Genomic DNA, 12,092 nt, shown 5'->3' with positions numbered 1-12,092 from the left:
TGTTAAAAAAAATATAGAGCAGAGTTTGGGTAGGGCAAAGGGATTACCTGAAATAGGGTGGGCCAAGGTTCCCACAAGCATAAGCTGTAAAGGTCAAATGGGTTAATGGGAACACTTTTATTCCCCTTATCCTATCCATATCTTCCCCTCATCTCTGATGTAAAATTCACTTATTTTTCTCTCTTTCCCAGTTTTGATGAAGGATCTTCAACTTGAAACGTTAACTCTGTTTCTCTTTTCATTTTCCAATGTTTGAAGTTGATAAGTTCCTGACTTCTGGGAAAATTATGTAATGGCACTCTTATACATTTTTACACGGTGGCGCAGCGGTAGAGTTGCTGCCTTACAGCGGCAGAGACCCAGATTCAATCCTGACTACGGGTGCTGTCTGTACAGAGTTTGTCCATTCTTCCTGTGACTGTGTGGGTTTTCCCCGGGTGCTCCGGTTGTGTAGGAAAGAACTGCAGATGTTGGTTTAAATCAAAGGTAGACTCAAATTGCTGGAGTAAGCAGGTCAGGCAGCATCTCTGGAGAGAAGGAATGGGTGACACCCTTCTTCAGACTGCTCAGTTTGTAGGTTAATTGGCTTCAGTAAAGATTGTGAATTGTCGCTAGTGTATAGGATACTGTCAGTGTACGATGTACGGGAATCGATGGCCAGCTTGGACTCAGTGGGCCGAAGGGCCTGTTTCCACGCTATATCTCTAAAGTAAACTAAAGTAAACTAAACTAAACTACACAAAGGCAACATTTTAAGAAAAAAGCAACCCTGGAAATGTTGTGCAATGCATTGTAAACAAAACGCGAACAGCTTTGCTACCAACCTTCACTTCATGCAGCTGACTCCCATCCGGGATAGAAAGTCAACATGTCTGGGACCAAAATCTTCAACCTCACAAAAATAATGTGCAGCAAACCCTACTTCTTTCATTTGGGGCGAGGGAGAGGATTTGTTGGAGATGAGCCCTGAGCTCAATTAAAATAATTGAGTACAGTCTGGAAACCCAGTGAATTGATTAACGTCAGCCATCGCCCCCATTAATTCAATGGCCCACAGTTTCTCACCCCTTGACAGTCAGCCCCAACCTAAAAACTCAGACAGGAAACATTGCACCTGACAACACCAATCGGTCATGCTTATGTTACCAGCTTTAAAACAGCCATAACCATTTAATAATATATATCTTGGCCCCATCATGGGCAATAATCGAAAAAAAATGTTGAGTCAGATGGCAGACAATTTTTAATATAATTTTCCTAGAGACTGGTTTTCAACTAGTTTAATAAATCTTCATCTCCTGTGCTGAAACCCATCCCATGGTGAACGGATTATGTTTTCACTTCACTCATTTTTCAGGATCTGGCCATCGCTGGCAAGGCCAGCATTTTCTCCCCAGGCCTATTTATGCTTGAGAGTCAACTAGCGAGCCACCTTCTTGAATCTCTCCGCTTTTCTGCTAAAGATGCTCCCTCAATGCTATTACAATGGTGCTTTATTTGTCACATATGCAACTGCACAGTAAAATTATTTTTTGCATATACCACACATGCAGGCGCTAACATGTTCTGCCGCCATTATTCAAAGTCCGGTCGCTTGGTGTACTGGAGCAGTTCCCGCGAACCGCAGTCCCTCTCCTCTCTCGGCCATCTTTGTTTCCCGGGACGCCTCCTGCAGCCGACCTTAAAGGCGTTGGAGGCCTGGCCCCGGTTCACCCTCCCACCGGCCCACTCCTTGCACCCAACGTCTCCAGCTCCCACCCGGTTACACTGTCCGACGAGCCTTCGGGTGGATTCCCGGTCCCGCCGATCAACGTGGCAGGATTAGCACCTCATGATCACAAAACAGCAATATACTTTCAAGTCTGGATGTTGAGCAACTGGTGAGGGGAACCAGCTGGCGGTGGTGCTCCCTTTCGCTGTTGCCCTTGTCCTTTGTATAGGTTGGGAGGTGCTGTTGAAATGATCTAAGCAAATGATCTATGCAAATAACTGCAGTGCCATTGTGAATGGTCATCGGACACAGGAGCAGTATTAGGCCATTCAGACCATCGAGTCTACTCTGCCATTCAATCATGGCTGATCTATTTTTCCCTCTCAACCCCATTCTCCTATCATTCAATGATAAAGGCTGCAGGCAATGAATGGTGGAGGGATGAATGTTTAGGGTGATTAGGGGGTGCCAATCACACTGCTTGATTAGCACAGTGGTGCAACTGATATAGTTGCTGTCTCACGGTGCCAGAGACCCGGTTTGGCTCTGACGTTGGGTATTGTCCATGAGGAGTTTGCACCCATGGAACCTGACCCCCTACCCCAATCTGACCACCGGACATTTTCATGAGTTTGAAAACAAATAATGATTTGACATCAACATTTAATTTCTGCACGGCTGCATTATAAAAGTTTCTTCAAAAACAAGACAATTTAGAGCTTGCACAGTGGCGCATAGGGTGGCACAGTGGTGCAGCTGGGCGAGCCGCTGCCTCACAGCGCCTGAGATCTGGGTTCGATCCTGACCTCGGATGCTGTCTGTGTGGAGTTTGCATGTTCTCCCTGTGACCACGTGGGTTACCTCCAGGTGCTCCCGTTTCCTCCCACATCCCAAAGACACGCAAGTTTGTTGGTTAATTGGCCTCTATACATTTCTCCTCGTGTGTAGGGAGTGGATGCGAAAGTGGGATAACATAGAACTGGAGAGAACGGGTGATAAATGGCCAGTGTGGACTCAGTGGGCCAAAAGACCTGTTTCTATGCTGTGTCTCCAAACTAAACTAAATCAAGCTTCTGGAGAATTGCTGGCCCTGCACTCATCTGACTTGTGCCTTGTAGATAGTAGAAGGACTCTGGGCTGTTAGGAGTTAACATGCACCACAGGATACTGGAACATTGATCTGCAGTTAATATTATGGAGAAATGTAGAATATTCAAGATGGTGGACTCAGCCATCAAATCTGAAGGACACGAGGTTAGAATCTGTTGGGTTTGAGATGGTCACTCCTTGGCTCTTTATGAGAGTACAAATGCAGTTTCCACTTTTCAGTGTTTGGTTAAATATCATCTAGTCTTGCTACGTTTAAGCTTGGGCTATTTCCTGTGAAGCTGCAAGTAGAATTGTGTACTCTGCAATCATCAGCCAATATCACTTCTGGCATTATAGCACCAGGGAGAAAATGGATGAAGCAGCTGAAGATGGTTGAGGCTTGGACACTGGGTCAAGGATCTCCTGCAGTGATGTTCTCGTGTTGCAACATTTGCCGTTGTCCACCCCGATGCCACACTCGGTGAAAATACCGCAAAGATGATCAGGGACACCTCATTGTTAATTATGTCATAACAAGATCTGGAGCCAAGTGGTTTATTAAAACCCAAATTGAGCAATACTGAGCAGATTATTAGAGTACAAGTACACGTACCAGCGCCTTCAACAACACATTCTACCACTTTACCAATGACAGAGTAGATTGGCTGGTAATTTGGTTGTTGAAAATACAATAGATTAAATACAATACCATACATAGAGTAGCACACTTTGTTATCTGAGTGAAGGCAATGGAAGATATTAATATAACTGGATAAATCTGTCTCCTGTCCCTTTAATGACCATAAAGATTTTTCACGTTGCTTTTCGTTGAGAAAATTATTTATCGCAGCAACCACTGGAAAATATTATCTTACCTTTGAGGAAGTCACAAAGTTTGAGTCGAAACAAGCTGCAGACCATCATTAGAACCAAGTGCCCAGAACAATTGCCTTTGAACAGAGGTGACGACGGTAGCCTAAATTGACTATTGACTATTGACTATTGACTAGCCTGCCAGAGGAGCCATTAAACGGGCATCTACCGTGAAGAGAAGCCTGGAGCCTGATCTGAAAGGAGGTGGCTTCATCGGACCTCAACCAGGGAAGCTGTTGCAGCTGGATCAAAGGACAACTGATATTCCAAAGTGATAAAGGACCGAGGCTTTGTGGGTTGCAGTTTCAACCTGCCTGACATTTACCTCCCTGATATACCTGTGCCAGACAACATTGCTAGAAGTGGCTCAGTGAAGCAAAGCACCCTTCTCATCACCAAGACACACTCAGTCGCACACTCAGAAACAAGGAACTGCAGACACTGGTTTACAAAAAGAGACAAAAAAGTGCTGGAGTAACTCAGGGGGTCCGGCAGCATCTCTGGAGAACATGGATGGATAGGTGACGTTTCGGGTGAGGACCCTTCTTCAGTCCTGGCCCGAAATGTCAGCTTTCCATGGTCTCCAGAGATGTTGCCTGGCCCGCTGGGATACTCCAGCATTTTGCTTCTTTTCTCGGTTGTATTATGTGTAGCATCACAATTATTCTGAATGTGCTGGACTCAGACAGGTCCTACAGACTAGAACCAAGAACCCACGAGTTCAAAATCTTTCAGATTTTGGCAGGGTACCATTCTGCTGCTGCTGATGGTCCTCAGCAACTCATGAGTCCTTGGTTCTACTCTGTGGGACCTGTCTTAGCAAATCCCACCCTTTATTATTTCTATCATGTTACATAGCTCAAAGAAGAGGGCGGAACGACATGTCAGAAATATCATCTACCATACCTAACAATGCAGTGCCAATCTGATGAAGCTCCAATGGTTTAATGGTTGAACTCTCTCAGGGTGCTGTGCCGGAAGAGGACCTTTAGTTTAGTTTAGGGATACAGCGCGGAAACAGGCCCTTTGGCCCACTGAGTCCATGCCAACCAGTGACCCCCGCGCGCTAACACTATTCTACACACGAGGGACAATTTACAATTTTTACTGAAGCCAAACTAACCTAAAGCCTGTACGTCTTTAAGTGTGGGTGGAAACCGCAGTACACATGGAAAACCCACGCGGTCACAGGGAGAACGTACAAACTCTGAACAGATATCACTATAGTCAGGATCGAAGCCGGGTCTCTGGCATTATAAGGCAACAATTCTACCGCTGCACCACTGTGCCACCTCGATCTATCGTACCAACATGTGATTTGACCGGATTGCATGAAGAACAAGTATTCCATTGTAACTCTATATAAGTGACAATAAATAAACCATTGATGCTCCAACGCAGGACTTCACAGAATTAAGTTTATCAACTGATCAGATCAAAGCGCTGCAGTCCTGCCAGAATTGTGAAAGGTAGTAGACAATGAAACAGCCAACAAAAGGAAAAGCCTCCAAGGAAATCCTCTATCCTCATTCTCAAGCATTTGTAGATTCAATCTGAATGCCAGAGACAAGGCAGGAGTATTCTATGTTCCGTCGCAAGTACTGAGAGGATAGTCTCCACCATCACGGAAGCTGGCAAGCAGCCAGTTTGATTTACCCTAGGTGATATCAAGAAATGGCTGAGACATTGGATTCATGTCTACCGAGACACAGCAAAGTTTTACAAGACCAGCCAGTAGTGGTACTGAAAACCTCCACTACAGCTGTGCATATAGGCAAACTGGTGGCATCAAGTGGTACTTACTCATCCATACAGTGGCTGCAGTGCTCACCATGTACAAAGCGCACTGTAGTGATTCAACCAGCCTCCTCCAATAGCTCCTCCCATGACCTCCACCACCAAATAATTCAGGTGTGCCAGGCACATTGGAACATCATCACATATTTCAGGTTCACCTGCAAGTGACACACCATCCTGATTTGAAAACGTATCACTGTGCCTTCAACATTGCTGAATCTATATCCTGCAATGTTCTACCCAACAGTAGGCTTCACTTCACCAGAGAGTCTGCTGTGGTTTAGGAAGGCAGCTCACCATCGCCGCCTTCTCAACAGCACTAGGAATTAATAATAAATCGCTGCCTTCTCAACAGCACCAGGAATTAACAATAAATCATGGCCTTGGCAACAATATCCAAATCCCAATAAATGAAAAAGAAAGTCTGAAGAAGAGTCCCGACCCAAAACGACATCAATCCATGTTCTCCAGAGATGCTGCCTGAGTTACTCCAACTTTGTGTGTCTATCTTTGGTATAAACCAGCATCTGCAGTTCTTTTTTATTATATTCCATTAAATGAGAATTCAAGTCGCCATAATCTGATTATCTCATTTTATAAAAACAGAATATTGAATGGCGGTGCTGGCTCGAAGGGCCGAATGGCCTCCTCCTGCACCTATTGTCTATAATAATTCTGGAAGGATACATTTGATCATTTGCAGATTCAATTTGATCCTGTTTAGCAGTTCAGGATTAAATTAGTACTTAATGACAGGGAATTAAGAGAACTATTAGCATCAGCACTAATGGTGATAACATCTATAAGAAATAAAATCTAAATGTGTTTCAGATGGTATACTCTTTCTTTCCTATTATGAAACTAGCCTTTGAACAAACAAAGTAGTTGGGAAACTATTGAAACTTTGGAGCAGATATGTATCTGGTCTTTAAAAGATGTTTCTCATCGTGGCTACAGAGTATTACCAGCAATGTTGTTTTTAAACTTCAAGTTGTTGCTGAAAACCTTTGTCATTTTCCTTTGTTGGAAGTTCATTCAAAAATGTAATATCTGTGGATTCAAACCTGGAACATTCAGAATTCAAAACGAATGTGTTTGGGAACATTGCAACTCCCTCTAACATTGTTCGGCACAGTGGTGCAACAGTAGATGTGCTGTCTTGCAGCGCCAGAGACCCTGGCTCCATCCTGGCTACGGGATGCGGTCTGCACAGAGTTTGTACGTTCTTCCCGTGACCACGTGGGTTTTCCCTGGGTGCTCCGGTTTCCTTCCACACTCCAAAGACGTACAGGTTTGTAGGTTCATTGGATTTAGTAAAGATTGTAAATTGTCCCTAGTGTTGTGGATCGTGCCAGTGTAAGGCGATCGCTTGTCGCCATGGACTCGGTGGGCTAAAGTACACTGAAACTAAACAAGTAATTTTAGTTTTTGTTTAGTTTAGAGATGCAGCGTGGAAACAGGCCTTTCGGCCCATCAAGTCCGTGCTGACCATTGATCGCCTGCACACTGGTTCCATTTTATCCCACCATTGCATCCTACACACTAGGGGCAATTTACAGAAGACAATTAACCTGCAAACCTGCACGTCTTTGGAATGTGGAAGGAAACCGGAGCACCCGGAGGAATCCCATGCAGTCACAGGGGGAACGTATAAACTCTGCACAGACAGCACTCAAGGACAGGATCAAACCTGGGTCTTTGGCGCTGTAAGAGGTTTTGTTTGTGAATTTTAAAGATTTTAATTTAACTTCATTTTCTGCACAAATAAACCTCATGGTTATTTGTGAACAAAAATATTTCATGCAAACCCATTGCTAATTCTGGAGGATGGCATTGACACATTGCACTTGTTTTCATGTGCAAGATAGTGAATACAGATTGCAATACTAAAGTCATGTTAAACTGAAAATATTTCAAGCTACTATTTCGGTCATTAAGATACAATAATGAACGTACCACCAAAATAATACATTATATCCGTGCCGGACATAGCCAAACCTGCACACCTAATTGCCATTTAAGGAACATGACAAGATACAAAGGGAATTCAACATCTGCAAAGTAGCATCTGGAATTAACTGATACCACGCGATTATACTGGTGGTAGCTCGTTTCTCAATACACAGTGCCTTATAGATTTCCCTCACACTTGTGTAACGGTTTAGTTTGCAGCCAACGATTTATATTCAGTGAGATGCAGAGACACAGCGTTGAGAGTTACTGTTAGTTAAAATCCACAAAACACTGGTAGCCTGTGCATTACAGCAGTGTTTCAGGAGCTCGGAAACAGTAGCCAGTGAGATCAGGTAGGCATATGTTTGCTAAGATCTAATTAAGGCCAAAAGTCAATTCAATATTTATTGTTTTAAATGAGAGTGTAAACACCAAGAAATTCATGTCCAGCTAGTGACACTAAACACATGTTGAAATCTGCCTCCAAAGATTAATTCCAGTCAATGGACTGGATTTCAGTAGCAAACTGCAATGTACCAATGGGACAATAACAGACTTAGTGTGCTAACTGTTTTGATCCCTCTACACCACTGATATCCACATCTGCCCTCAGCTCTGATCCCACACCAATAGATTGGCCAGACACCTGTATCTACCAATCACTTCTGAACTATCTTTCTGATCCACGACTTTCCTTGTCTGATTAACAAATCAAAACAGGTGTTTCACAACTTCCAGGCATGTGGTTTTATTAAGCAGTATGAAGTTAGCGCTGAGCTACCACACTCCACAAGCTAAAGATTGCACAATTTGCACCTTCCTTAAATCAGGGACTAAGTTTGAAGACACTGCTTAAGAACCTTCTTTTCTGTTGCGTGAAGTAAAGGTTGAAGATTGAAGATGGGTTCCAGCTAATCATTATGAAAAATCTTTCACTGAATCAGTCTGAGTAAGACTATCCTTGAAGAATCAAGTCCCCACGCAAAACAGGTATTGGATGCCCGACCTACTCTGTCTCAGGGTTTGAATGTCAGGACAGGAATCACATTTGCTGATCACTTTTAAAATCAGACAATGCTGGGAACAAATCCCAAATACGTGCAAATTCAGGAAAGGTCTCCATAGGGTCGCGCCAAACTAACGGGGCAGCGAGCAAAGATTTTAAAGAGCTGGTGTAACAGATAGAGAAAACGTAGGTGTAGCTCATCATTCGTTTGAATTTGCTTTTACTTTTGGCACCTAAATTCGTCATTGCACCACAATTAGAAGAGGAAAATAAAGAAAGATCTTTGCGTTTACATCTGGCATCTAAATAGCACCTTTTGCACAATCTCAGGATGCCCCAAAACACTTCACTGCCAGTGAAGTTACTTGAAATAGTCACCTTTGTAATGTAGAAAAAACGCAGCAACCAGCATAAGCAGACCAAAGCAGTACAAATCATCTGAAACTCTTTTTGCTCAATGCCTGCCAGTTGAGAGATCAACGTTAGCCATGACATTGCAGCATACACCCACTGCTTATTTGACAAGTGCCACAGGATCCATAGGGAATAAAATGCCAGGGACTCATTTTAAAGTCCCATCTCACTTATGGCACACATCCAGGACCACAATGAGCACATTAAACAATTAAATAAATATTAAAGAACAAAGAAATCAATCATTCAGCTGCTGATCAATTTTTAGCCCTGTGATCTCTACAGCACATATTTTTTTAAAGAATGCTATGCAACTACTGTTCAGCATTACATATTGTTGTCTGGAATTATACAGTGATTTCTTTGTTCATATTTTGATTCCATCGAGTGACATTGCAGGAATTAAAATACCACCTGTTTTTAATAGCAACTTCTTTCAGTTCAACATAGCATCTCTGTTATTCGGACTGAAACCTGTTGGCATCTTAAACTCTAACTGTGATAGTGATAAGTTTTATGCTTGTTATAAAAAGAACTCTTCAACACTGTTTTATCTCATTGAATCTATATTTTATAAACAGAAAACAACCACAAAATAGTTTACTCAGTCCATTTCTATGTTGTTGTTCTTTACCAAAAATGTCCCTCTAAGAGTAAAAGGTTTTTCCCCACTGCAAAAATGCAGAGGTTTCCTTGGCTTAGCTTAATATGCACGGCATGTAATCGATACACAGGCAAAATGAAGAAATGGGAACTAAAGTTTCCTACCTTGACTAGTTGGCTGCACCTCATTTAGAAAAGAAAGGACAAGTTTTCTAGACGTGACAGTGATATTTCGTCTGGATGCTCCACTCTGTAGGTTTTTGTGAAGAGCAAATACCTTCGCAGTTTTCAACTTCTAGCTTCCCAGTGAAAAGAGAGAGAGAAGGGACAGAGAGCAGAGAGAGAGAGAGAGAGAGCGGGAGAGAGAGAGAGAGAGAGAGAGAGAGAGAGAGAGAGAGAGAGAGAGAGAGAGAGAGAGAGAGAGAGAGAGAGAGAGAGAGAGAGAGAGAGAGAGAGAGAGAGAGAGAAAGGGAGAGAGAGAGAAAGAGAGAGTGAGAGAGTGAGAGAGAGTGAGAGGAAAAGCCACTTTGACAGCCTTCTGCAAGGGGCATGCATGTATGAGTGTTTATGAGAGTGTGTGTGTGACTTAGAGCGCACTACTTCACAAGCTGTTTAATGGGCTAGGCTGAGATCAGCTTTGGTTTGTTTTGAACATGTTCCAGCTGAGAATTGTTTCTCAGGTTTTAAGATACAAAGGACCATGTTTGTAGGGTTGGGGGAGGGGAAAGAATCGTTGAGGAGTATTTTTTTGTTAAAAACAAATTTCATTTCTAGACTTTATAGATATTTGCCGTTCTGGCTGTGCCGCCGGCAAAAGCATTCACAATCTTTTACTTTTATCATTCCTTTTTGAATCTTTCCAAGGGAAATATTGGTCTAAATAATTAATAAATCCACAGGTACACTTGCAGGTTTCACAGCTAAGAGCAGCTCGGAAGGCAGATAATTGGGAACAGTATTATGAAGCACCGCAGATAGGATTTTAACGTTCATTTAAATAGAATAAAAATTGATTTTTTTTTTAACTGTAAGGACTGGAATAACTTAAATACGGATCTGCTTCATGAAGTAGAAACAGATGCTCCATATATCCCAGTGGAGCACCATGTCCAATAGCACGTGGAACTTCTAAAGCTTTTAGTGCGTACTGTCTGGTGCAGCCCCATGTTCACATACACATGAAGCTCATCGAGTGTTCACTACAAGCTGCAATGACTAACATATTTATACCATGCACCCTCCAGTGTTTTCACTTAACACTACATAAACATCAAGACCCCGAGTTTCCAACCGATTAGGCTGCTCCCTCTTCACACAATCCACCTGACACAACCCTCAGTACAGCACAAGAACGAGCGTTGTACATGTAAATTGTCTTCAGTGCAATTTGAGCCCTTGCACTAATTTTGAAAATATACTGCCAGAAACTTGCGGTATTGCTCAGCGATTCTACACTAAAACGCTGGCAAGTGGGACTGGCATGGATGGGTCCTCTTGGTCAGCATGGGCAAATTGGGCCGAAGGGCTAGTTTTGGTAGTATATGGCTCTGTGGCTCTACGCCAAATGTGGGCCATTGGGATTAACGTAGATGAGGCATCTCGGTCGGCATGGTCAAGTTCTGCCGAAGGGCCTGTCTCTATGGTGTATGATTCTATGACTCTATGCCAAATGTGGGCAGGTGGGACTAGCGTAGGTGGGGCATCTTGGTCTTACGACTTTAAACAGATCATGCCCCCCAAGATGGCTACACCACTCCGGCCCTCAACCCTGTTCCACCTTTCATGACTGAGGTGATTGCAACCTCTACCTCACATCCATGCCTTCGTACAACACGTTCCCAGTCATTCCCATGGGAAGATCCCATTCACTGGAGTCATCAGTGGCCCTACAAGAAGCTCCAAGGCCTAAGCTGAATGTTTTAACCACTGGAACACAAAAAATAAGTAAATCATTTAAATGAATTATATTCATCTAAAGCATCCAGAAATTGACTCTGTGCCCCAATCTGACCACTGGACATTTTCATGAATTTGAAACAAAGTATTGATTTGACATCCAAACTTAACTTGTTAATTGTCTTATGATAAACTCATGTTCAGTTGCATTATTAAAATTCAGGACAATTTAGAGCACTACAGTGGTGCGTAGGGTGTTACAGTGGTGCGGCTGGGAGAGCCGCTATCTCACAAAGGCCCGGCTTCGATCCTGACCTCAGGTGCTGTATGTGTGGAGTTTGCACGTTCTCCCTATCAAGGGCACTAGGAATTAACAATAAATTTCCTCAAGGAATTAAGGGCCACGGGGAACTGGCACGGAGGAGAGTTTGAGGCCTCGGATAGATCTGCCCTGATCATTTTCAAGGGACTGGTGCCCTACAGCTCCTGTTTTCTTGTGTATTGTACATCTAAACATGATCATGTTTCTCTTCAAATGGCTTCTCTTGACAACATCGTGGCCATGCTTTACTGTAATTCTGGTGAAATATTTCCACTTACTGGGGCTCCAGTTCTTGGCCTCTGTCCAACTCGTTGGGGCCCTTGTTTCCACATCCTCTTCCATCCACCGTGGGCTCCATTTCCAATTCTTCTTTATAAGAAAATAACTGCAGATGCTGGTACAAATCGAAGGTATTTATTCACAAAATG

General features: G+C 43.2%; 1 protein-coding gene across 1 annotated transcript in view; it reads right to left on the bottom strand.

The window, feature by feature from the left end:
- col8a2 (collagen, type VIII, alpha 2) overlaps positions 1–9,740 on the bottom strand; it is a 172,146-nt gene extending 162,406 nt beyond the window's left edge. Inside the window, exon 1 of the mRNA XM_078423168.1 lies at positions 9,612–9,740. Coding sequence (XP_078279294.1) covers positions 9,612–9,635 — 24 coding nt within the window. The 5' untranslated portion in view covers positions 9,636–9,740. The remainder of the gene's footprint in view (positions 1–9,611) is intronic.
- Between the last annotated feature and the right edge of the window lie 2,352 nt (positions 9,741–12,092).

This window comes from Rhinoraja longicauda, chromosome 27 (assembly GCF_053455715.1).
Source record: "Rhinoraja longicauda isolate Sanriku21f chromosome 27, sRhiLon1.1, whole genome shotgun sequence".
In the NCBI taxonomy this organism is placed as follows: Eukaryota; Metazoa; Chordata; class Chondrichthyes; order Rajiformes; family Arhynchobatidae; genus Rhinoraja; species Rhinoraja longicauda.
This window is presented reverse-complemented; position numbering and strand designations above follow the sequence as displayed.